The 27,449-nt window shown below is 44.9% G+C and overlaps 1 protein-coding gene across 5 annotated transcripts in view; it reads left to right on the forward strand.

The window, feature by feature from the left end:
- Window positions 1-26,758, forward strand: part of MFSD6 (major facilitator superfamily domain containing 6) — a 598,811-nt gene extending 572,053 nt beyond the window's left edge. For 3 of the 5 annotated variants that reach the window (XM_069615669.1, XM_069615668.1, XM_069615670.1), the window contains one exon: window positions 21,206-26,758. In XM_069615669.1, coding sequence (XP_069471770.1) covers window positions 21,206-21,382 — 177 coding nt within the window. In that variant the 3' untranslated portion in view covers window positions 21,383-26,758. The remainder of the gene's footprint in view (window positions 1-21,205) is intronic. The other 2 variants (XM_069615672.1, XM_069615671.1) reach the window with 1 other exon arrangement.
- Window positions 26,759-27,449: the final 691 nt, after the last annotated feature.

Here is a 27,449-nt window from a genome sequence, read left to right on the forward strand (position 1 = left end):
TCTCCATGCTTTACAGCAAAGTGTATTTGAGTGTATCTAAATCTCATTTTCAACTATATTTCATTTTGTTGGGGAAGATGCATCATATTGAGTGGGAACTTGAAAATGTACATGATCACACGGCCAAATGCTTTAGATGGCAAACCTAGTTCTGTGACTGGCTGGCAGCATGCATCTATGTCATTGGTGCTCAACATATGAGCTGATCCCCCTACTCCTTGACATTCTGTCTCATCACCCTGTTGCTTTACACCAGCTGCCCTGTAAGCAATATATTTCACCTTGTTGGCCCAGTGTTTTGCCTGCTAGGCCATCCACCCTGCTTAGTATCCTAATTTCTTTCCTCTTACATAATGAATAGACAAAACTAACTAGATGTTTACGCATAGTAGTGATCAATCGCTGTATGCAGTCTGTACATCTATAGACCCACTGCACTACCATATGCTATAGTTACCTTCCAAAGCTCTCTTTGCTCTATGGTTATGATTGCATTATATATTAGCACCTGCAGTAGAGCTGGCCAAACAGTTTTTAAAGCACGTTTATCATATCTTTTTATTTGTGACCATTCATGCAGCTAACCTTTTACAGACATTCATCCAGGGCTCGCAAAGCATTTTCGCCCACTCGAATAGTCAAGTAGATTTTAAGAAGGGCCAGTACCATTTGCAGTGGATGTTTGAAACTTTTATTTAAACTTTGTTTTCAGTAAATTTCAAATAGGTTTTGCTGTGCATGACTGGCCTCTGGGTCGCAGCAGTGCGCCAATCTAAGTCGGTTTGTAGTGACATGGATCATTTTACAGAAATCGCATTTAAATTTGCCATCCGGTGCCATGGGTCTAGAGCATTTCTCTTCGGCTGAGTGGGTAAACTAAGTTACTCAACCTGCAGGTCTAGTGGCATTTTAAAGAATTTGCAAGGCCTGAATTATCTCACTAATCTCCCATTTTATATCTACATTACAAGTATCTTCTGCTGGCATTAAAAATATTAGTACAATATTGCTAACCAAATGGGTTTTGTTTGCTAATCAAGAACATTTTAATTAGCAAACTCTGCTAATCAATTTTCAAAAACTAATGTGTGCCTTGTGACTGCCCTTAGTGATCTTAGTGTGGTTTTGGGCAGGGTCAAGACTTTCCAAAATGCCCTAAATAGGGAGTTGAGTCAGATGGAGCAAGGCCACCAGGACTTTCCTACAGTGTAATACTGTGATTGTCGCCTTCCATGTGACTGGGCCCAAGGAAGAGTGATCAGGGGATACTCCCCATACCACCCTGTGGCCCAACATCCACTGTCTCGGGGTGACAACCTGCCCCTGAAGTGATGCCCTTGTTGGGCCCTAGAGCCAGGTAGATTATTTTCCCACAGGACTAATTTGCATCAAAATTGTGAATTAAATATTGAGTCACGCAGTGGTTGGACTAGGTTTTGGGATTCCTAAGGGATGCACATGGAGTTTCAGGTTTTAATCCCTTCTTCTGACGCTCTTATATACCCACATTGATTCACAAGCATAAGAAGAGCCATGCATACAATGTGACTCTCATTGCACTTAAGTGACTCATTTGGCCCTGTACTGGGCACCTACTATTTCACAAGTGAGGGGTATGATTCTACAGATTCTGTCAAATACAGAGTGTTCATGCTAAAAAGTCATGTATCTGAATGGCGCAAAATAGGGAAATACCCCGAAAAATGAAGCAGTGTCTTTTTCATTTATCTTCTATCTGGAAAACTCTGTCATGGTCATTCAGCCCCTATTTTCCACCTTTTGGCATCTTAACAAATTCTGAAATAGAATTCGTTTTCTGAATGGTATTTCTAAATATTTCAGTGCGCTTTTCCACATATATTTGTGTTCTCTAGGGTTACATACACCTGTGGCAAACCCAAAGGACTCGGACCACTGACTGACATGCGTTTCAGAATCTTTATTTAAAATTAAAAGAGAACTCACCCTATTTCTATCAGGGCAGATCCCTACCTAAAACTAAGGGTGTTTGTCAAAGAATATAGTCCTTGGTACAAAATCCCCTTCCACTAATCTGGCCCTAACACTTAGGAAAACTGAACTAAAAAGAGGCTGGAGAAATGTCCTCTTTTTTGGCTTCTGCCTGGCCTAACCACTTGGGTGCTCTGTCGATAGTTCCAAGTTCATTAATATCAAAGAAAATAAAACAAGTTCTCAGCTTTTGTACAGCCTTTGTTAGCCCAAATAAAAAGTTCCTCCTTAGCTGTCCCTCTTCCTTGTGAAATCAGGGTTTTTCCTCTGGGATTCCCCAAAGTCCTATGGCGTTCCAACAGACATTTTTCTCTCAATTCGTGTCATTTTCACAGGGCGCTTGCCCACTCGGGGTTTCTAAGGATCCTGCAACCTTGTTTGTTCTCTCAACCTTGACACACAATGTTCATATATCTTTCACTCTGGTTCACATACGGTTCCTAGTGCTTTTTCTTTCTGTTACTTTAATATTAGCAAAAAAAACAATTGGTTTCAATGAACTACGTTTTTTCCACAAGAATTATGGATACCTCTTTTGGTTTTGTATGGTGTAATTGCCAAAATTGTGAACATATGCGACAGTGGGATCACTGTTACACGATAATCAATGCTTATACTGGAATTGTAAATAACGAGGTTTTCTATTATCTAATGAATATCTTCTTGTAAAAATGAATATTGCAATTGAATGTAAATTATTATTATCAATTATTCAACTAATCTAGAACATTGTTTAACCTTTTTTTAATAGATTTAAAGTTTTGATTGCACATAGCCCCTGAAGAAGAGAATAACTCTCGAAACGCGTTGGGCAATCCTGTTTGGACCAATAAATCCTGAACTAAAGATCAAGTCACAAGTTGTCTTTTGTACCTAAGTGAATATCTATTCTACAACTGTCTCTATGTTTAACTATGTTAGGCAAAAAAACACTTGCTTCAATCAACACTTGGTTTAAGTCTAACCAAAAATTATACCAAATACCTATATTAGATACTCTTTGAATACTTTGGCTCCATAAGCCCCAGATAGTGTGCAGGGGATGGGAGTTCCCTAATAGGGAACTTACTCTGTTCTCACATACGGTTCCTGTCTGCTTGAGTTTCTAAGGCTCCCGTAACCTTGTCGGCTCTCCCAGCCCGGATTGGAAGTATTCGTTCTTCTTTTGTTCGGATTCACATTGTGTGCTTGCCTGCTCAGGTTTCTAGGCTCTGTAACCTTGTCGGCTCTCCCAGCCTGGATGTGAAGTATTTGTACTTCTTATCAGTAGTCTCTCTGTGGGAGTTTTAGTCTCCGGTTGCTGCTTGTTTCCACAGTGAATGTCCTTCAGGCAGAGAGCGCATGGATCCAGTCTCTCCCCAGCGAGCTGGTCCCAGTGTTGATTACTGGGCTCTGAGCCCACCACAGCCTGTCGGTGGTCACGCCACCAGAGGAAACGGGTGCCTCAGCCTCTCTGTCTCCACTTCTTCTTCCGACCTGGACTACACAGTCAGAGGAAACGCCAGGCTTTCTGTTTCCAGCTTGCATTGGCCTCGCTCTCGACACTCCAGCCGGCTGTCATGATCTCTGCTTCCAAAAGGTCAGGACTTACCCAACTCCCTTGGAAGCAGACCCATAACCCAGGTTCCGAGTGCCAACCAGTCCCAATTGGGACCTTTTGGACCCTGTCCTGGCGCCAGTGGCACCAGGCTCATAAATATGCCCAGTCCCAGCGCTGGAAGCGCCGGGCTCATAATGCTTGGGTGGACTTACCTGCAGCAGACCATGCTGCTTACTTACCTGCCAGTTGAGCCTCTAATCCTCTTCTGTTTGGGACTACTTTTCCTGTTGGGTGGGGCAGGAGCCACTCCCTAGGTTCAGAACACTGGAACTCTTCTGGAAAGCAGGAACTCTTTTCTTACCTAGGCGAGGCTGTGGAAGGAGAGACCTAAGCACTTACAGGAGGCTATTTAAACCACACCCGATGGATGAATCTTGCTTTGCGTTATTCTGCATCCTCTGCAGCAGAACGCTCATCGTGTCTTCTGCATCTGATCCTGGGCCTAAGGGAAAAAGGCTTACCATCCTGAATCCAGTCTTCAGCAACACCTATAAAGACAAGAAAGAACAGGTTAGCATTACGGTCTTCAGTGACAGCGCTTCTCTTACCTGGTCCATCGGCTGTCACCAACGCCTCGCGCTGCATTCCGGCATCTGAAAGACAAAGGCTTACCTACTCTTCATGTGCTCCGGAGGTCTTCGCACTGCATTCCGGCATCTGAAAGACAAAAGCTTACCAACTCTTCGCACGCTCCGGAGGCCTTCGGCGCCGCATCCCGCATCTGAAAGACAAAAGAAGGTGCGTTTAAAGACATTGGGTAACTTTATAACTCACGTGCCAGTACTCCTTCCCACGCCGAACCCAGTGGGTATTCCGGCACCCTTCAGCAGCTCCGAACTTGTACCTGCAAGATAAAGCGCTTACTTACGTGCTTCCAGGCGCTTCTATTCCTCACACGGGTTCCATCCTCAACTCACTTCAGCCCGTCATCCGCCATCGCCGGAACCCTGCAAAACAAGAGACATCGTTACAAAAGACTTTTAAAGACATTTGAAATACTCGGAACTTACCGTTCGTGCAGTAAACGACGGACAGCAGTCCTCTGAGGTCAAGAGGCCTGCACCCTTATCCAGTGAAGAAACTGGTTACGGCACCCTGCCCCGAGGCAGATGGAGAGCTCGGCGTTCACTTACCTAAGGTGAGAGCGTTAACCTTTGGGGTTCTACAGGAGAAGAGAAGGGGAAGAAGAGAGAGACACCCAATAACCCCAGTTCATTAATCCCATATTTTCTATCTGCAGACATCTTACTCTTTGAGTCAGACATACAGTGCACAGAGGTCCAGCCCAAAGAGCCAACCGTGTGTTACACATCACCTTTGAAGATACGGTATTCGCCCAGTCAAGACCGGCGCCTCTGCGGGAATCAGGTGAGCGTTACAGAACGCAAAGCCTACCGCAAAACTCCCGCCCAGGCGCTATGGAAACCTCGAATATCGACCAGCTAGCCCAGTTACTTGGGGAACTAAGAGCAGAAGTGCATGCAGCCCGTCGGGAAACGAACGCTCTAAGAAGGGAACTGATTGTTTCCAAGGAGCGAACAGACGATCTCGCTAGACAATTGCTACAGTCACAAGCCGGACAGACCCCATTACCCGCATCAGGGGCAAATCTTCCTTCAACATCCTCTATGAATCCAGTGCAAATCAACCTACCTGGGAATGTACCTCTGGCTCCGCCCGAGCGATTTTCTGGTGACCCAAAGAGGTTTTCAGTATTTATTAATCAGTGCCGGTTGCATTTCTTATGCCGGCCAGCAGCCTTTCCAACTGATCAAGCTAAAGTAGCTTTCGTGCTTTCGTACCTTAGTGGCAATGCGGCAGACTGGTCGATCCCTCTAGTTAATCAAGATGATCCGGTTCTCCATGATTTTCAAGCTTTTCAGCTCAGTATGGAAAAACTGTTCGCAAGACATTCACAGGGGCAGGCCTTGGACAATGAGCTTCTTTCGTTGCGACAGGGTAATCAAGACCTTTTGGCTTATATTGCGTCTTTCAACAGACTGATAGTGGAAACTCAATGGCCTGAGGACAAAAGGATTACGCTGTTTTATAGAGGTCTACGTGGAGAGCTCAAAGATGTGTTAGCCCAAGTAGTGAATCCCCCGCAAGACTGTTCGGACTATATAGACTTAGTCGTTCAAATAGATCACAGACTGCAGAACAGGAAGGCCGATAGTTCCAAGTTTGATGCTTGAGTATTTTCCAAACCAGCCAAGAAGGCAGTAGGAGCTGCAGTTACCAAGGTCACAAACTCTGAGCAGGGAAACGACCTCGCCCGACAAGAATAGAGGTCCTCTTGCCGAGCGTTAAAACCAGTTCCGTGACCTCGCATTTCGTGATACCTATGGTCCTCATTAACCCTGATCATCCGGATCGATTACATGCGATTGAAGCTTACGTCGACAGCGGTGCCATCGGCAATTATGTGGATCATGAAATGGTTTTGAGGATGAATCTAACTCTTTGTCCCAAGGCTGTAAAGGACGTCATTACTACGGTGGATGGTACGGAGATAGCCTCCGGACCAGTAACGCATACCACTCAAGAAGTGACGCTAGTAAGTCAAGATGGACACCATGAGAAGATCGTATTCGATGTGATCAAGGCCCCTCAGTTCCAGATTATTCTAGGAATACCTTGGTTAGAGAAACACAATCCTCAGATCGATTGGCGAGCAAGAACGGTTCAGTTTCCAGAATGTGTCTCTACTTGTCACCCTCCACCTGGTGTTGCACTGGCAGCAATTTCTTCGGAGACTCCCCAGTTACCTCCCGAATACCTAGAATTCCAAGATGTTTTCCGGAAGGATCAGGCTAACTCTCTACCTCCTCATAGGTCTTATGACTGCCAGATAGACCTGATACCTGGATCTACTCCTCCTTGTAGTAGAATTTATGCCCTCACCGAGCCTGAGAACCTTCACCTCGGACAATACCTGAATCAATACCTAGCGAATGGGTTTATTCGTCCTTCCAAGTCCCCTGCTTCTTCAGCTTTGTTCTTCGTTCCAAAAAAAGAAGGGGACCTTAGAACTTGTATAGATTATCGTGCCCTGAACCAGATCACCGTTAAGAATAGATATCCGTTACCTTTGATCCCTGAACTCCTGGACCAAGTCAGAAAAGCATGCATATATACAAAGCTGGATCTTAGAGGAGCCTACCACTTGGTACGAGTAAAAGAGGGCGATGAATGGAAGACGGCCTTCCGCACCAAGTATGGGCTATTTGAATATCAGGTCATGCCCTTCGGACTTTGCAATGCCCCGGCCGCCTTTCAATATTTTATGAACGATGTCCTCAGAGAGCTCATAGATGTGTGTGTTGTTGTTTACATTGACGACATCCTCGTTTATTCTTCATCGGAATCTGAACATCGGAAACACGTGAAAATGGTCCTCGAGAGATTGCGTCAACACAAACTTTTCGCCAAGTTGGAAAAATGTGTTTTCAACGTGACTGAAGTTGAGTTCTTGGGATTCATATTATCACCTAGCGGAGTGCGTATGGATTCAAAGAAGGTCGATGCAATTCTCAAATGGCCATCACCATCCTCCGTAAAAGGTGTTCAAAGCATGTTAGGCTTCGCTAACTTTTACCGCAGGTTTATCCCCGAATTCTCTCGAATAGTCCAGCCCGTCACCACCTTGTTAAAGAAAAACAAACGTTTTGAATGGTCTACCGAGGCGGAGCAAGCTTTCCAGAATTTGAAGACTAAATTTATCTCTGCACCAATTTTAAAACATCCTCGCCCCGAACTCCCCTACATCGTTGAAACTGATGCTTAGAGCCTTGCCATGGGGGCAGTTCTATCACAAAAGGACCCAGTAACCAATCAGTTGCATCCCGTGGCATTTTGGTCCCGCAAATTCTCGCCTCCTGAAATCAATTACACTATTACTGATAAGGAACTTCTGGCTATCAAGTCTGCCTTTAAGGCTTGGCGGCATTATCTTCTGGGGGCCCGACACACCGTTACTGTGATTACGGATCACCGAAACCTGCAATATTTGAAAACCGCAAAAGCCCAATCCTCTAGACAACTCGGTTGGGCACTATTCTTTGCCGAGTTTGACTTCATAATTACCTATCGACCTGGTACAAAAAACGGTAAAGCTGATGCCCTTTCCCGGATGGGAGTGGAAGAACACTTGATCAACCCTAAACCTGTACCTAGCATTCCCGAACAAAGAATTCTGGGTGTAATCGCCACACAATCCATAGAGGAAGTTAAGGATAAAGCCAGGCAACTTGTAACTCCAGCAGACATACAGAATTGGCATCTGCAGGGAAAGGACTTTGCAGTGAAGGACAACTTATTGTATTTCCAAGAACGATTATACCTGCCCAGCACAGATTTACAGAAAAAGGTAATCTCTTGTTATCACGATTCCTTAATGGAAGGACATCCCGGTATGGCCAAAACCTCAGAAAAGATCAAGCGCTACTTCTGGTGGCCGTCTTGGAAAAAAGATATCAGAGACTTTATAATGTCCTGTGGAGTATGCACCCAAAACAAGAGTCAAAAGGAAAAACCAGCCGGGCTCTTACGCCCTATTGACATCCCACCTGGCCCTTGGCATACGCTTTCTATGGACTTCATCACCGATCTACCTCCATGCTCCGGATACAATACGATCCTAGTAATCGTGGACTTATTCTCCAAGATGGCGCATTTCATTCCACTGAAAGGCTTGCCAACAGCAACAACTCTGGCCCGAGAATTTCTCGAAAACATCGTCCGACTGCACGGTTTTCCTTCAGTTCTAATTTCGGATCGAGGTAGTCAATTCATTTCTCATTTTTGGCGAAGTTGCTGTCGGTCGGCTCAAATTGATGTGAGACTATCGACCAGTCACCACCCTCAAACCGACGGACAAACCGAGAGGACCAATCAAACTCTGGAACAGTATTTACGCTGCATGCTGCAACAAACTGAAAAAACTTGGAAAGAGATCCTTTGGATAGCCGAATATGCCTACAATAACTCTGTCCACTCGGGAACTGGGAAAACCCCGTTTTTTCTTCTATACGGCAGTCACCCTCGAACCTCGGAGTTGGATCCACTCCAAGATCTTGGAACACCAGCAGTAGACTACCTGCATTCTACAATCACCCAAGCCTTTAAGGAAGCCGTTTCTCACCTTCAAAGGGCTAAGGAACAATACAAGAAAGGAGCAGATCAACATCGGAAGGAAGCCCCCCAATATCAAGTAGGAGATCAAGTCTGGTTATCCACCAAATATCTACCTCTAAAAGGTCCACGCACATTCAACCCAAGATACCTTGGTCCCTATTCCATCACTACCATAGTAAACCCAGTAGCGGTCAAGTTGGACTTACCCCCTCACATGAAGATACATCCGGTCTTCCATGTCTCTCTATTAAAACCCGTGCAACCTCAAACCCGACTAACTAAATCTCCAAAACCTATCCTAGTTGATGGAGAACTCGAGTTTGAAGTCAAAAGCATCCTGGACTCCAAGATCTCCAAATCTAAACTATTTTACCTAATTGACTGGAAAGGCTACGGCCCCCAAGAAAGATCCTGGGAACCTGCAGAATATGTCCACGCTCCTCGTCTAATCAAAAGATTCCATCGAACATTTCCTGACAAACCCAAACCCCCGGAGAAGCCCGGTTTGGGAGGGGCCTTGAGGGGGGGTGCTGTCATGATCTCTGCTTCCAAAAGGTCAGGACTTACCCAACTCCCTTGGAAGCAGACCCATAACCCAGGTTCCGAGTGCCAACCAGTCCCAATTGGGACCTTTTGGACCCTGTCCTGGCGCCAGTGGCACCAGGCTCATAAATATGCCCAGTCCCAGCGCTGGAAGCGCCGGGCTCATAATGCTTGGGTGGACTTACCTGCAGCAGACCATGCTGCTTACTTACCTGCCAGTTGAGCCTCTAATCCTCTTCTGTTTGGGACTACTTTTCCTGTTGGGTGGGGCAGGAGCCACTCCCTAGGTTCAGAACACTGGAACTCTTCTGGAAAGCAGGAACTCTTTTCTTACCTAGGCGAGGCTGTGGAAGGAGACACCTAAGCACTTACAGGAGGCTATTTAAACCACACCCGATGGATGAATCTTGCTTTGCGTTATTCTGCATCCTCTGCAGCAGAACGCTCATCGTGTCTTCTGCATCTGATCCTGGGCCTAAGGGAAAAAGGCTTACCATCCTGAATCCAGTCTTCAGCAACACCTATAAAGACAAGAAAGAACAGGTTAGCATTACGTTCTTCAGTGACAGCGCTTCTCTTACCTGGTCCATCGGCTGTCACCAACGCCTCGCGCTGCATTCCGGCATCTGAAAGACAAAGGCTTACCTACTCTTCACGTGCTCCGGAGGTCTTCGCACTGCATTCCGGCATCTGAAAGACAAAAGCTTACCAACTCTTTGCACGCTCCGGAGGCCTTCGGCGCCGCATCCCGCATCTGAAAGACAAAAGAAGGTGCGTTTAAAGACATTGGGTAACTTTATTACTCACGTGCCAGTACTCCTTCCCACGCCGAACCCAGTGGGTATTCCGGCACCCTTCAGCAGCTCCGAACTTGTACCTGCAAGATAAAGCGCTTACTTACGTGCTTCCAGGCGCTTCTATTCCTCACACGGGTTCCATCCTCAACTCACTTCAGCCCGTCATCCGCCATCGCCGGAACCCTGCAAAACAAGAGACATCATTACAAAAGACTTTTAAAGACATTTGAAATACTCGGAACTTACCGTTCGTGCAGTAAACGACGGACAGCAGTCCTCTGAGGTCAAGAGGCCTGCACCCTTATCCAGTGAAGAAACTGGTTACGGCACCCTGCCCCGAGGCAGATGGAGAGCTCGGCGTTCACTTACCTAAGGTGAGAGCGTTAACCTTTGGGGTTCTACAGGAGAAGAGAAGGGGAAGAAGAGAGAGACACCCAATAACCCCAGTTCATTAATCCCATATTTTCTATCTGCAGACATCTTACTCTTCGAGTCAGACATACAGTGCACAGAGGTCCAGCCCAAAGAGCCAACCGTGTGTTACACATCACCTTTGAAGATACGGTATTCGCCCAGTCAAGACCGGCGCCTCTGCGGGAATCAGGTGAGCGTTACACCGGCTCTGTGGCCCAGCATGGTCCACCCCTTCAGGACGTCTTCTCCAGAGGGCTCGCCTCTGCGTAGCGATCGCACACACACCCACATAGAAGTTTCATTCTCCCCATTCACAGTTCCGCTGGTTTGAATACATCATCACGAACAACGAAGGTGGCCTTCTTCCGTGTCTTTGCGCTTAGATGAAATCCAGAATTGCCTGAAGCCAACAGGATGGAAGAGCTGACACAGATTGATGTAGTCAAAACAGGAATACCGCCAGGTTGTGTACAAGTCCCATGTATGAAGACAATGTATTCCGGTCTAGGAGGTCCTTATCGGACTGGGATTCCTTGTCCCTGAGAGGGGTGTCACTCCCAGTGAGGTCCCATTTGCCCAGACCCCTAGAGAGGGTCTTGCGGAGCAGGTTCACATCCCTAGCCTTACAGGGGATAGCTCCCATCTGGGGAAAAGGGACCAAATTCATCACACACCCTCTGAACCCATGGCACCAGTGCCATTAAACTGCTGACACTGAAAACCAGTTTGGAATCAGGGAACAGAATGTTCCATGTCCACTCAGACTTCTGTCTTAAATACTTCAATGTTGACTCAAATTGAGTCTTCTCAGCCATTGATTGCAAGAACTCAAGGATTCCGAGCAATAGACAGATTTTTATCAAGATGTGATGTTACTAAAACACACTCTTCCATACTTTTTTTGAGTGGTCGATCCTTGCATCAGCTAACGGGTGTAAACTCTTATACAATGGGTGCACAACATACCGCCCGTGGGCCAGTTGCGGCCCGCCATGCTCTTTTGTCCGGCCCGCGGCCGCCCTCCATTAGGAAAGTCTTTGTTGTCTTCCGGGCCGGACAAAACACTGGCCCTCATTGGCTCAGCACACACACGCAACACGTCGCTCCTACGAGCCACGTAATGCGTGTGTGCTGCACCAATGGAGGGCCAGCACTACGGCTGGCGTGGTCCATAAGGCTTGATGCCGGAAGGCATTTCAGCCTTGGACCACGCCAGCCGTAGTACGATTCCAGCGTTCCAGCTTACCTGCTGCTTACCTGCCTTCCAGCACGTCTCCGGTAAGTGGTCTGTTTGTGTTTGTGTGTCGGGTCTGTTTTGCTTTATGTTTGTGTTTGTATGTTGCGATGGGGGGGGTGTCGGATGTGTGTCGGATGTGTATGAATGTTTGGATTTGAATGTATTTTGTGTGTGTTGAAATGCGGGGGTGGGGGGTGTCGGATGTGTATGAATGTTTGGATTTGAATGTTTTTTGTGTGTATGTTGAGATGCGGGGGTGGGGGGCGTGTCGGATGTGTATGAATGTTTGTATTTGAATGTTTTTTGTGTGTATGTTGAGATGCGGGGGTGGGGGGGTTGTCGGATGTGTATGAATGTTTTGATTTGAATGTTTTTTGTGTGCTGAGTTGGGGGGTGGGCTGTTTGGGTCTGCGTGTGTGCTGATTTGGGGGGTGGGGGGGTTCGGGTCTGTATGGGCGCATGCTTGAGAGTGTGTGTGCTGAGTTGGGGGGTGGGGGGGTTTGGGTCTGTATGTTTGCATGTTTGAGAGTGTGCTGAGTTGGGGGGTGGGGGGGTTTGGGTCTGTATGGGTGCATGTTTGTGTGTGCTGAGTTGGGGGGTGGGGGGTTCGGGTCTGTATGGATGCTGGTTTGTGTGTGTGCTGATTTGGGGGTGTGGGGGGTTCTGGTCTATATGGGTGCATGTTTGTGTGTGTGCTGAGTTGGGGGGTGGGGGGTTCGGGTCTGTATGGGTGCATGTTTGTGTGTGTGCTGAGTTGGTGGGTGGGGGGTTCGGGTCTGTATGGGTGCATGTTTGTGTGTGTGCTGAGTTGGGGGGTGGGGGTTCGGGTCTGTATGGGTGCTTGTGTGTGTGTGCTGATTTGGGGGGTTCGGGTCTGTATGGGTGCATGTTTGTGTGTGTGCTGAGTTGGGGGGTGGGGGTTCGGGTCTGTATGGGTGCTGGTTTGTGTGTGTGCTGAGTTGGGAGGTGGGGGTTTGGAGTTGGGGGGTGGGGGGTTCGGGTCTGTATGGATGCATGTTTGTGTGTGTGCTGAGTTGGGGGTGGGGGGTTCGGGTCTGTGTATGTGCTGATTTGGGGGGTGGGGGTTCGGGTCTGTATGTTTGCATGTTTGAGAGTGTGCTGAGTTGGGGGGTGGGTGGTTCGGGTCTGTATGGGTGCATGTTTGTGTGTGCGGAGTTGGAGGATGGGGGGGGTTCGGGTCTGTATGGGTGCTGGTTTGTGTGTGTGCTGATTTGGGGGGTGGGGGTTTGGAGTCAGGGGTGTGGGGGGTTCTGGTCTGTATGGGTGCATGTTTGTGTGTGTGCTGAGTTGGGGGGTTCGGGTCTGTATGGGTGCATGCTTGGGGAGCAAAATGGGTTTATTGGCTGCTTGAAAAGGCACTTGGGCGAGAAGGCTGTCCATTAAAAAAATTATCACTGCATCATCCACCAGGAGGCATTATGTGCAAAACATTTGAAATTCACTCAAGTGATGGACTTTGTTGTGAAAACGGTTATTTTTGTCCGTGCACGCTTTTTAAATCACCGATTGTTTCAGGCGTTTTTAGAAGAGGTAAAGGCGGATTATGGTGATGTCCTATATCACACCGATGTTCGATGGCTTAGTCGTGGCAATGTGCTGAAGCGATTCTGTGCTTTACGGCACGAAATAAAAGCATTCCTTGATGAAAAGGGAATGGACACTTCTGTCATGCAAGATATTGACTGGGTAGCTGACTTAGCTTTTCTGACTGACCTGACAGGCCATTTCAATGATTTAAATTTAAAGTTGCAAGGAAGCCAAAATCTCATATCGGATCTGTTTGAGGCAGTTTGTGCCTTTGAAATAAAGTTAAGGCTTCTGACAGCCCAACTGGAGAAAGGGATGCTGGCACACTACCCCGGAGGTGCAGAGGTTTTCCCCCATGACAAGTATGTAGGGTGGTATCGGCATGTGAAGGTCTTGAAGGAACTGCAAAATGTTTATCACAATTCAAATCCCAGCGAGACTCTTTTAAACTTTTTGCAGACCCTTTCTCAGCTGATGTTGACAGTGTGCAACCTGAACTGCAACTGGAACTGATTAAACTTCAGTGCTGTAGTGCCCTCAAAAATAAGCACAGAGAGCTGCCTTTATTAGTCTTCTATCATTCTCTGGACACTGCTCAATTCCCCAATCTGTCACGGGAAGCATTAAAGATGGTATCTATGTTTGGCAGTACTTACATTTGTGAGCACGCTTTTTCACAAATGAAACTACATAAATCCAGCCTAAGGACAAGACTAATTGACCAACATCTCCATGCTATCCTGAGAGTAGGAACAACCTCACTGGAGCCCGAGATCCAGAAACTGACAGCTGAGAAACGCTGCAATGTTTCTCACTGATCAACTATGTCTGGTTCACTGTTTCATCCTGTATGATTTGGGGAAATGTATAGTACAAAATGTAAGTTTTAAATACAAATAAAACGGTACACCTCCAAAAAGGTGTTTTTTCCAACTGTCATAGTGTTTGGTTGGGGGTGAGGGGGCCATGGGGCATAGTGTTTGGTTGGGGGTGAGGGTGCCATGGGGCATAGTGTTTGGTTGTGTGTGAGGGGGCCATGGGGCATAGTGTTTGGTTGGGGGTAAGGAGGCCCTGGGGCATAGTGTTTGGTTGGGGGTAAGGGGGCCCTGGGGCATAGTGTTTGGTTGGGGGTGAGGGGGCCATGGGACATAGTGTTTGGTTGGGGGTGAGGGGGCCATGGGGCATAGTGTTTGATTGGGTGTGATGGGGCCATGGGGCATAGTGTTTGGTTGGGGGTGAGGGGGCCATGGGACATAGTGTTTGATTGGGGGTGACGGGGCCATGGGGCATAGTGTTTGGTTGGGTGTGATGGGGCCATGGGGCATAGTGTTTGGTTGGGGGTAAGGGGGCCCTGGGGCACAGTGTTTGGTTAGGGGTAAGGGGGACATGGGGCATAGTGTTTGGTTGGGGGTGGGGGGGCCATGGGGCATAGTGTTTGGTTGGGGGTGAGGGGGCCATGGGGCATAATGTTTGGTTGGGTGTGAGGGGACCATGGGGCATAGTGTTTGGTTGGGGGTGAGGGACATGGGGCATAGTGTTTGGTTGGGGGTGAGAGGGGCCTGGGGCATAGTGTTTGGTTGGGGGTGAGGGTGCCATGGGGCATAGTGTTTGGTTGGGGGTGAGGGTGCCATGGGGCATAGTGTTTGGTTGGGGGTGAGGGTGCCATGGGGCATAGTGTTTGGTTGGGGGTGAGGGGGCCATGGGGCATAGTGTTGCACTCCAAGAGTGAACCCAATAATAAAGCTAAAACAGGCACAGTTAGGAGATGTTCATCTTTGGCTTTTTGAGGAAACCTGACCCAACGAAGGCCATACTCCTCTTGGGCAACCCAAACAGCAAACTGTAGCAGTCCAAAATAACGCCATGTCCAATCTAGGGTCAATAAAATATATATAAGTTAATTAAACAGGCGAGATACAATAACTAAATAGAAATAAATTATAACAATGGAAAATGTGTAGTACAAAATGTAAGTTTGAAATGCAAATAAAAATCGTTACCCCTCAAAAACATTCTTTTTCCATGTGTTTAGTACAAATTGGGGGTTTAAAAAGCCTCCTGCCACGCCCCGCCTACCGCCCCGCCCACATTTACTTTTCGGCCCACTATAGCCCTCATGTAAGGTACTTTCGGCCCTCTGTCAAAATCAGTTGTGCACCCCTGTCTTAAACTATACATAACATGACAAACATACAATTTTATATTTGAATTGCTGGTAACCCATTCTTCTATACAAAAAGTACATTCTGGTTTCCTCTTAATCAGGAGATACACCCACACACTCTCTTTGCTTAAGCTTCCACGGTCGAAAATTATCTACATAATTTGAATGTCCAAAGTACTCTGACTTTTTGAGTCAATCTTATTAGGGTTATTAGATCCTCATTCAGTCTCATAACATGCAAGGCAGGCACTTAAACATATATTTGTGCTTTCACTAAAAACTACTAAGTGGATGCCAGCGCCAGGGATGATCCTCTGTTTAGAGGGACAGGCCTCAGAAATGGTTTGGCACCTTTCAACCTATTCTGGGAGGATGTGCGCATGCGCAGCTCAGAGATTGACAGTGCTGACCACTGGTCCTACATTGATTTGTGTAGGTTGCAGCTGCTTTATACAGGGGCAAAAAGGCACAATCTGTGAAAATCACCTGATTGCATGGAAATCGAAATACCTAACCCCATCACCATGAGGAGTTCCTTCACCACTGCTGGGTACCCAGACCCACACAGAGTGGTTACCAAGTACTAGTGCAGGATTTACTCATGCCAATCTACACACGCATGTTTTGTGCTAATTCTATCTGGTATCTGCTTAGTTTAGAGTGAGTTTTGTTTATTATTATTAAGGTGTTATATATAACTGGGAGTCAAGTAGATCTGAGTGACTCCGTATGGACAGCTTGTCTGTCGGGTAGGTGGAAGGGAAACAGTTTAGGATGGTACTGGTGAACCCCATTTTGTTGTAGAGGAGGGAGAGAAAGGTCTGCTGGTGGTTGACTGTGTTGAATGCAGCTAAGAGGTCAAGGAGGGCTAGGAGGCACAAGTCGCCATTATTAGTTATTTGAAGGGCATCGGTCACCACATGGATGGTGGCAGTCTGCATTTGGGGTGGAAACCAGATTGATCATCACAGAGGTGGTCCAATTGCTCAATTTCTGGTGTGTAGTCTAGGGGAGGCATGGTATTTGGGTTTGGAAAAACTCCTACTTTGCCCTTTAACTAGGATGGAAGTAGTGTAGACCATCAAATTATAAATAAAACAGTCCTCGTTGTGTCTGTCAAATCAAAATGGCCTATGCTAACAAAACCTAATGCCTGCCCTATCTCTTGTACAAAAAGTGTATAATGGAGATATGTATGAAAAGGAAAGTCAGTGTTCAAATATAAAGAATAAATGTGCCTGAATCAGCTCTCCTCCCCACGTTAGACAGCACAGAGTAGGGCAATCGCCGTAGGCAGGATGATACACTCTGGCTCGGTTTTTCAACACAAGAACAGTTCCAAACGTGGATCGAGGCCTGCCTGCCTGGCCTCACAGGTCTGCCTTTCTTCGTGTCTCATCCACACGCGTGTAGCTTTCACTTGCGATATATTGTTGCAATGTCAATCTCTCCTTAACACACACTGGTCTCTCGGGTCGCTTGCCTGCTCACCGGCTGTGTGCATTTCTTCCTTGTCTTTACAGTTTCCAATTCACGAGTCAAGGTTAGTACCTCGCCTCCCCAACTGTGCCGTTCACCCAGGAGGGTCGCTGGCATCCTTGAAACACAATGCAGCCTTCTGCTTTGGGACTTGGCCTTCTCCATGTGTCATTTGTGGCCTTTTGGAGGCAACGATCTCTGTTAGGGAACTCCTGGGGTCCTCGACCCGTTGCTCTCGTCCCTTGGTCCGTCGCTCTGCTCCAGTAGGTTTGCCTGTGCCCTTGAAGTTCTGCTTTTAATCGTGTTCCACCTTGCTCAGAGAGTGTCTCTATGTTCCACCTTTTATCTGTGTGAGGAGAGCTAATTGGTATCAGGTGTATGCACTTAAAGTCAAGTGTCTGACCCGATTAGCGTGACATGTCCAGTTCGACGTATAAGAGTTAGTCTTGTTACTATGTCGCCCTCTTCCTCGGCCCAGTGTTTGTGTAGAAAAGGGGGGGTGAAAGGAACTCAGTGGCAACAGTAAAGGCAGACACAAGTGATCACAGTTCAAGGTTGTTTATTAAACTGTAAATGCAGGGTGGAAAAACACCTAACCTAAATCTAAGATGGGAGAAAGCTTCTACAATCAAATGAAAAATAAGGCAGTCCTTGTGGCGTCTTGTCAAAGTAAAAAGGCCTATACTAAAAAAACTACTGCCAAATCCGCACAACTAATTAAAGAAAGAGTGTGAGTATGGGATAGGGTTTTCAATAAAGAAAGAAGTGTTCACAAATAGTGGATCTCCTAAGCACAGCACATGCTCGAGCTTTCCAGCACGAGCCGACAGTTCCGTACCAGTTATCAGGTTCTTCGATGGTTAAGTCTCTTCAATAAAAGTCTCTTGCCTTCGATTAAAAGTCTCTTGCCTTCAATGGCCTGATTCAACAACAAACAAAGAAACATGGAGATCCTTTCCAAATGGACATTGGGTGATGACTTTTCACCCCTGGATCTCCCTAGGCCGGGCTCGGAGCCAAATGACAAGGGGGACAATTCACTTCCCCTGGTCTTACAATACTTCTTGCATTGACAAGTCTCAATGTTTTTTCAAACAATTCACGGTGGACATCCTTCAGTCGGGTTCACTCCTGTCAACACACTGTTCATGGCACTTCAGGCTTCGCCCCTTTTTGTTAGCATCCCTCCGCTGAGTTCACTCTTGCCAACCTTTGCAACACACTGTTCATGCGCTCATTTCACCATGCAGTATTCATTTCCCTTAGCTTCACAATCATCTGTTGGTCAAAGACTTTTGACGTTACAGAGGATTTTACAAGTGCCCTGTATGACCACTTTCCCCTCTTCTCACCTTTTCCGAAGGCCTTCTTGTGACGGTAGTCTCTACCATTGGGTAATCGGCTAATGTTTGCTGCGTTAACACCTACATGGCGCCGGACTCCACTGTTGCTGGTTTTCCCCCTTTTTCAGCAATAGTTTCTTTAAGCCTTTCAAAGTTCAACGTAGCCGTTGGCTACTTTTCGCTCAATACAGTTCGGTTTCTTATCGACTCTCCCCTCGACTCACTGGCTGCGATGAACCGCTTGGCTTTCTTTCTCTTTGAAGTCAAAGTTGGTACCACAGAGACAAGCGCCTCTCCCCGGCTTGGTAATCAGCGGAGGAGGTCTTGTGTACCGTTGACATCAGCTGCAACACACACTGGCTATTATTCGCGGTCTACTGATTCCTTCTGCAGAGGTTTTACAGGCCTTGGTCGGAAAGGGCAAGATTGCTTCTCTCCTTGTCACCCTCTTGTTATGCACCGCCTTTCTCCTCCTCTTGAAGTGCATTGCTGAGTTAGCTCTCACGTTGTGTGGTCTGCCTTGCTCGTCTTGTGCTCTTGTGCTCCACCTTTTATCCCTGTGGGGAAGGGAAAGGGCCGTCAGATGTGTGTGTGTGATTCTGGTCAATTGCCTGACTTTGCCTTATTTTTTGTATTGGGACATGTCAGGTAAACGGCTCTGGTGTTAGTCCGTTGTTTTTCGTGTTGTGCAAAAGGGTTTGTGTCAGAAAAGGGGGCAGTGTTTTGGAATATCCTACGTGGTACGATCGCTTCTCACCCGTCAGTGTCCCACTCCCCAAGGACCTCCCATCCAGGTGATCCTCCCTCACTGGTCCACCCCCAGGAACTGGAACCAATAGCAATGGCTGTGCCCTGACCACCTGGATGACAGATACCCATAAACTAGCTAGGGAGACACATTCAGGTTTCTCACGGGGGAGTTGGGACTTCGGATAATCCTAAAAAACAGGATGGGTTAGGTGTACAAAAAAGGGAGGAATACCGCATCTCACCATCAGCTGCCACACCCCCACTCCCTGAAGACGCCTCACTCAGGTGATCCTCCCACACTGGCCCACCTGCAGGCTCTGGATCCAAAGGCTATGGCCGTGCCCTGGCCTCCTGGGAAAGATCTCCGGGGACTAGACAACAAGACACCCTTTGGTTACTCACAGTAGTTGGGTCACAACTAATTTCTCTATTAGCTTGCCAATGAAATGGAGGCTTGTAATTGGCCGATAGTTGTGCAGGTTGTCTTGGTCAAGAGTCGACATTTTCAGAAGGGTTCATATGAGGCAAGTCCTCAGTGCGTCTGGAAATGGGCTTTTGTCAAGAAAGGTGTTCGCGATGCAGAGGAGCTTGTTGAGTGCTGAGAAGGTTAGTTGTTTGAAGATGGAGACGGGATGAGGTAATCTGTGTACACCGTAGATTACAGGTAGAAGAGCACATTCCTGAGGTCCTTTGGAAAGAAGTCAGTACTGGCGGGACACCACATGTGGGGTAAGGAAGGAGGAGTTTTCTCCTGTCTGAAGGATTCAATGAAGTTCCAGATCTTGCTATGTCTATTTTGTTGGTAAAGAAATTGTTAGCCTGTAACCTTTCTCCTGAGTTGCCAGCACCTCAGGGTTGGGTGAGGGCTTGGTACAGTTCTACACAACTTTCACCTCTTTGCTCCTGTTGAAGGCCGCCATCATTTTGGCCTCAGTGTCTGGATTTGAGGGTTGTGAGATCCCCTGGATTGCGGTTGTTAAACCATCACCTTTCAAGGGAGCTGATTCAGTGTATGTTGGCGGGTGTGTACTAGGGGTTGTAGGTTTTGTTTTTGCGCTACTACCTTTCAGAGGAGCATGGGTGTCAACCAGCTCCTTAGAGGCTTGGTTGAACAATTTTAGAAGAGGCACATATTTTTTGTGGTATGGAAGTTGTATCTATGAGGAAGGTTTTGAACGTGCAACAATCCAATTGAGTGGGAAAGGGTTGGACCGTGAGATGAGGAGGTAGGAGGTGTAGTCTTTGACATGCATGGAGGTGGGGGGGCAAAATTTGATTAAGGTCCATAGATTCAGCGAAAGAGAATATAGGGCCACCAGTGTGTCAGTGGTGTGGGACTCACGAACATTGAAGTATCACAGAAAAATATTGTTTGTGTATGAGACCATAGCCAAGGAGAAAAGATTGGAGATATTGTCAATTAATTTGTAACTTCTGTGAGGTGGCCTATAGATGAGGTGGAAGGTAATTGATTTGTTATGAGGTAGGTGAGCCAACATGGAAGAATCTCAATTTATTGTCTTAATCCGCGTTTTAGATAATGTAGCAGGGTGGTAGGACGTCAAACATGCGGGGGACGGGGGGACTGGTGTACATCTGATTTCGGTAATAAGTAGGGCATCATAATGGTGGTTAAAGATGCAGTCAGGTATGTTGGCAATTTGGGTGACCGCTGAGTGGCGAGCATTGATCAACATGAGAGGGCAGGTGCAGATAGTCAGGGTGTGTTGACTGGGAGCCAGCAGGATATTTCCCAGGTTTGCCACGGTAGCTTTCCAGAGCAGCCTCTGGTGCTTGGCTGTGCGAACACCTTAGAGAGTGGGGATGGCCTGTAGTGGGTAGGAGACACATGGTGATGACTTTGTGAGGTAGAAAGGGTAGTCGGACTGGCGCTTGGCTCAAACAGGTACAAGCAGGTGGTGCCCTTGGCCTTGTATGTCCTTTGCTGAGGATGCCCAGCATTGATGACGCCCAAGGGTGGTTGCATACGTAGTTCCCAGAGATTGGTGGAGTCGTGGGCAGGTGCCTCTGTCAGGGGCTGGTGGCGTGATGCCAGGGCCGGGGAGGTCTTATGATGTTCCTGCTGCTGGTGCTTGTGATACTTCTTTCAGCTTCATTCTTTGCTGCAAACTAATCTACTAAACCATTTAATTCCATGTGTTTTTTTTGTCATCTCTTCCAAAGGAAAACAATCCGAATGAAGCAGTTTTACCACAAGATCGGATTAGACCATCTCCCCATCTAGAAAACCAAGACCCATCAGTTCCTATTGCAATCAGTGAGCTTCAGGCACAGACAAGAGAACCAGCAACAGCTGAACTCTCCCAGGAAAACAACTTGGCTGCTGATACAAGACAGTAGAATGAGGCCAATTCATAACGACTACCTTTCCTCTAGGGGGAACTACTACTTGCACTCCAATAATTTCTGCGGTCAGTAATGGATTTGAAGAAAAACGGAATGCTGCAAAAGCCTTCATCTAATGAAATTACTTTAGGAGGCCACATCAAAAGTGCTTACAAAAGGAGCCTTTAAACATGTAGCACTGTACACATGAGAAACAAGTGTAATCTGTAACCCACTGTATAAACAGTCGCCACTTTTTCAATCCCTGCATATAATGATGATGTATTTAACATTAGCATTGAGAGCTTTTTGTCTAGTCAACCCTCAGATTGATCAGACTTGTAAACCACGATGTTCGTTTGATTTCAATAAGAAACATTTATTTATAATGCTGGTTGTATGGGGAGCATTTTCTATATCTGTGACTGAGCTTTGAGAGTTTCAAACCATAACCCTTCCTGCATTTAGATTCAACTAGCACTTTGCCAAATTCTTTGCCTGTGGAAGGAAAAGCATAGAATGAGGAAAACTGACAACATGCTTTTGCATCCATTGGGAACATTTGCATATCCTTTAAATCTATAGGATACAACGCGACTAGAAGAAAGTTCAAAATGTATTTCCAGCTTCTAGCAGAAATGGGGAACAACTTCTAGTCTCCAAGTCACAATATATGGAAGGATACTTGTCTCAAACACTACCAGCTATACTAAGCTTTCCTTTTCTCACTTAGGAGCTGAAGAGTTCTGTTATGTGTGTTGTGATTGGGTGTGCAGTTATAATGTCGACTGCAAAATGTCGAAAACAAAAATGTTGAAAAAAACAAATTTCGAAGAAAAAGAAATCGAATGTGTTTATTTTTATTTGTATGTTATTGTGGGTTTAGCTATAAAAAAATAAGTAGGGGTTGGGGGGAACACCCCCCATTAAAAAATAAAATAAAAAAAACATTCGAAAAAAAATTCTCAAAATTTTTCCAGTCGACATTTTTGCAGTCGACATTTTCACTATAAACCTTGTGATTGTCCGAGGTCTGCTTTGTTTCTGTGCATCTGAACAACATAGAATGTTGACATGTGGGATAAAAGGAACCAAAGATTCTTGTGGTGGTCTTTCATTTAAGCAATCTGTGGATTGTGAGCACATTATTCGCTGATTCTGATATTTAAATACATTTCTGTAAGAATTTGGTCTTTTCAATGTTGGCGGTGCCCAATAGAATATAGTGAATTAATTGTTTAAGAAGAAATCAGTTTTACAGGTTGTAGTTGAAAGATTTTTAACAAGTATTTCTTTACAAAATGAACAGGATAGATTCCTGCGATTCCACTTTTGTTGGCCATCCCCTTTTTATTTTGTGGAGACTTGAGGGTGACTGAGAAGACCTACTGTCCCCAGGACATTGATCCCCTATTCCAGGCACCAGCAAACCTTTGCTCTGCAGATGTTTTGGACTGCAACTCATATCAGTTCTAGTCACTACAGTCAATGGTGAGAGATAATGGGAGTCATAGTTAAAAAGAAAACCTGAACAGTCGCAGGTTTCACATCCCTGCCCTATTTGAAGAATTATTTCAATGTTCTGTTTTTTTTTTCTTTTCAAAAGGAAAACCTTTGTACAGATCGACGTGGGGAGGGGGCAATGCTATTGTCTTTTACCAAAGTTAAGGGTTTGTGCCCCTTGGTGCAAATAGAGAAAAATGTTATTATGGCGTACAACATTTTCATCTTCTTCTGTGAGCAGGAATAGATTATTGGAAAAAGTGTCTACATTGACGTACACAGGAGCACACACGAGACATTACCATGGTCGTGTAACATGAAGTGTGGACTCCAATCAAGTCTTTGAATACGAGTGCAATGTGTAAATAGGACAGGCTGATTAACATTAAATAACTTCGTTTTTAATTGACCCAAGTCTGTTATTTTTCTTTTAAATTAAGTAAGGGGTATTTTTATCTACCCTGAGTGCCATTGCTATTAAGGTACTCCCAAATGGGATTAAAGAAGTGTAATGAAGTTAGTAGTGTGAAATAACGCTAAACGTAGGTGATTGCAGCACATAAAGATGACTATTGGATGAATATGGTAAAGGAGATGTGCTAATTGGTAAGTGAGGAGACTGCCTGGGGTTTCTTAGTCTTAGTCTATTCTCAGTAAGCCAACACTAGACTCCCCGGTAATACCCGGCACGCTGCATGTTCATCCGAGGCACCTATTACCTTCAAATGTAAAATATTTCCACATACACTTTAGAGAGGCATCTGTCTTGCACGCAAGTGGCCAAAAAGGGATTGTCACAATACTCACTCACTATACCTGTATGTGCCTTGTTATGTTGAATGATTTTCTTGTCATTGGTATGAGGTCGGTAATGGGTAAAACCATTATGCTGGCTACCAAGTTGTGTGATTTCTTTTTTATTTTACAAGTAGGGTATTTTCTATGTCCAATGGTAAACTTGATTTAATACCTTGCAGATTGAATTTTGTGATGGGAATGCTGCTGACCTAAATTTGAAACGTCACAATGTATTTCTTGGCTATCCGGTGTTACCACTTTATTCTGACATGCTTAAAATGTTTTTATGTGTATGGGCATATATACCGTATGGATAGTAATTGGTCATTCACTGATATTTAATGTAGGTCACTAATATGTGCTTGGGTTACACATACTTAAAATGTGCTCATCAGACCAGGTTTGTTTTTATAAAGTGTGTTTACCTAATGTTATCAATTGTATGTATAAACCACATTACACTTATTAAGTGCCTGTAAACTGCTTACCTAAGAAACACAAAACATGTTTTTTTAAGACTTTAAATGTTAAGAGCTCCTTGCCAGTTTTGTGTTTGTTTGCAAAAAAACTTTTGGTTGGCATTTACCTTTCTGTTCAGCTATCCATTAACAGGTTATAGATTTGTTTAAATTTATAAACACCAAAATAGCTGCAATGAAATGCTGCACTTCCATTTAAAAGTACTGTATTATAAGATGTCATGACTAGATTAAGTGGCCTTTAACACTATACCTTATGTTTTTAGTCATTTTGCTCAGTGTATATAAAGGAAAAATAGGAAGCAAATACATTGCACAGTAAAGCTCTTTAAGGAACATTGCACAGTGGATTTTTAACTTTGGGTGGATGCGTATTATTTTCCAATATTCAACAGGAGGGATTTTGATCCTTTATGTATGTTTTACCTATAGCTAATATTAGCTATCCTTTATCACAACTTAATATGGACTTCACAAAGTCTTTCAATGAGTGGTGGAAGAAGAACATTGGTTCAGTGTATGTGCTTAGTTAATGTCTGTTAAGCCAGGAAACCAGCTCTCTAACCCTGGATTCTCCACCAAACCTTGCCATATAGTTGGTAAATAATGTTATTCCCCGCTCCTCAGTATTTCATCTGCCAAAACTGAGAGTCATTATACACGGCCTAATTACTGCTATTAAGTGCTATTTCAAAATGTTTCAAATAACTGGAAACTAAACAGGTAGACCGTAAAGGCTGTCCGGTTTGCAGAAGTGTTCTTTCTTTTCCAGGGATGAATATAGCAATTTTATTTGAGGAGTGAAGTATTTTATGGCCATAGGCATCGAGTTTGCATTATGATCAGTTTATATCATACTAATAGGTCCCTCCAGCTACATTAGTCAGTAGAAAATAGTGCCCTTTTTGCAGCCGTCAGCCTGACGTTCAGTCTACAAATGAAAGTCTGACCAGGCCGTAGGTGATCTAAACATCATAGGCAAGCACAAGTCCATCTTCTTCAGAGTTAGGGTAGAAACAAGACCTGATGTCCCACTGCTTAATAGTAAGACGATTTTCCCATATTGTTTGGCAGCTAGACTTATTTCTTTATTGCAGTGTAAGATCACAGTTCCATTTCATAGAGCCATCATTCTAAGGTATAATATATTTTTGGAATTTTGGTCCTCTATGTGAGCAAATGACGCTCATTAGAATATGATGCAGAATGCTTTTTGTTTCAAAATTGTTGATTAGCTTGCTTTTGAGGGCCTCAAGCATGTGTAGCTACAGATTAAAACTCTGGCCTACTTAGTTTGGGACTTAAACGTTGTCCTCTCAGTGCTTGCCTTTCAAAACCACGTCCTCCTGTAATGTGGACCTCATGACATGGATGCTAGCATGTCTGGGTGCACTGTTTCTATTCACAGGCAGAGCTTTAGTGTTTCACTCTGAATAAGCAGAACCCATCCTCTTTCCTGCCTAGCGTTCTTTCTGATTTCCAGAAAGATATTTTTCTTCCAACTTTTTTTATTTTACAAACCACTGATATACGATGACCTCTCAGATTCTACCTGGAGCGCACACATTTTTATCTCTATAAACATATTGTTTGTGACTTGAGGAGGCCCTTAGCCAAAGAAGCCAGCAACCACTTTTTTTGGCTTCTCACATGCATCTTGGATTCTTACTTCACACAGACCATCCCTCTTCCGGAGTGCATCCATTCAAAAGATGTTGCATCCAATGCTGTGTTAAAGGCTTATTGCTACCGAATTAATATCTAGGATAAGCCTGCAAATTACCGCTAGATACAGCAATTGCAGTGGTTTATAAAAAATATAGTTTTTAAATAATTTCAAGTTTACATTAAAAATAGTCAAGTATACAGCTTTTTATAATAGACAAAAAAGTAAAATACTTGAGGCACAGTACCTTTGGAAAAACTCAGACTAAACAGCATTTCTTACACAATGAGAGAAAGTGGAATCTGCTGATGTGTACAAAGACACACGTATGCAAAGCTTGCTGTCTGTCCCCCTCAATCTCTCAATGAGTAATTGTTCATATACTGTACCTGGAAAGTATTTGACCTCCCACTTAAGTTTTGTTTTATTTGTGCAATAACTGTACTCCCTCTCTCAGTGGCTTAACCACACACACAACAGTGCAATTTAAGCAAGAATGACTTAGTTTAGAGAAATATTACGTACATTCTTTTTAACTTCAATAAAGGAGCACTATGGTAAATTAAAAACATAAACAGCTATCTACATACATATGTATATACACACGTGCATGTATATATACGTATCTTAATATATATAAATACATACACGTTTTACATTTGTATTTACATTCTTTAAGTAATGTGTAAGAATGCTTTGCCTATGAAGTTAGAAATCTGTTTTTTCTAATGTTCGTGAAATCAATTTGGAGGAAAGAGGGATGGGTGTTTACATATTTTCATTGTTTCTTTTAACTTGCTTTTGATTCATTGATAAACACAAATAATATATTGTTCTTAATTTTAAGGTATTTAAATGTAATTACAAAATGTTCTTTATAGTATGCTGCAAAACCAGACTTCTGTGAAAAAACAAAACATTCCAATAAATTGTCATCCACCTTTCTGCACTTGGTCTACTTTGGAAATACCGTGCATGTCCTAAACCAATCAGGTAGGAGTTGTGCTCATTGAATTAAATTCAAAGAGTGGTGGTAAGCTAGATTCTTGCCTCGCATAGCACCACCAATGGATACATCCACTAATCTGTTTTTGTATTGTGTATGTCTGATGCCAAGTGGTGACCCATGGGAAACATGTACCAGAAAGTAGGATTCACGACACTTAGTTTTATTTTGATTAACACAAAACTGGTAGGATGGCATGAACTCGAATATGCAGAAAATCAAAAGAAGCAAATAGTCCTGCAATTTATGCTCCCTCCTGGCATTTATTGAGAGTTCCAGTCACTAACAGTGTGGGTATTTAATGATTATAGGCCTTCCTTTCTAGTATTTGAGTGACCCCTTTGCCTCCTTGGTCACTCCAGTGTTAGGGCCCTGTTCCAAGATTCACACAATGCAGTTATGCAGATCTTGGCAATTATTGTGAGGATGCTGGGAGCCCAGATCTTCCTGCAGGATGTAAGCTGGTCAGACTGGCTAGATGGAGGTTTGTCAATTTCTAGTCTGTGACACCCACAACTGTTTCCCAGCTCCACCTGATCTCTAGCCTTCTTGCGGCTCTGCAACAAATGGTTCCTTAGGAAATCTCCTTTATTTCCCTGTCCCTCCTCCAGTTTTGTTGTGATTTACTTT

This window comes from Ambystoma mexicanum, chromosome 9 (genome assembly GCF_040938575.1).
Source record: "Ambystoma mexicanum isolate Mex_15411 chromosome 9, UKY_AmexF1_1, whole genome shotgun sequence".
In the NCBI taxonomy this organism is placed as follows: domain Eukaryota; kingdom Metazoa; phylum Chordata; class Amphibia; order Caudata; family Ambystomatidae; genus Ambystoma; species Ambystoma mexicanum.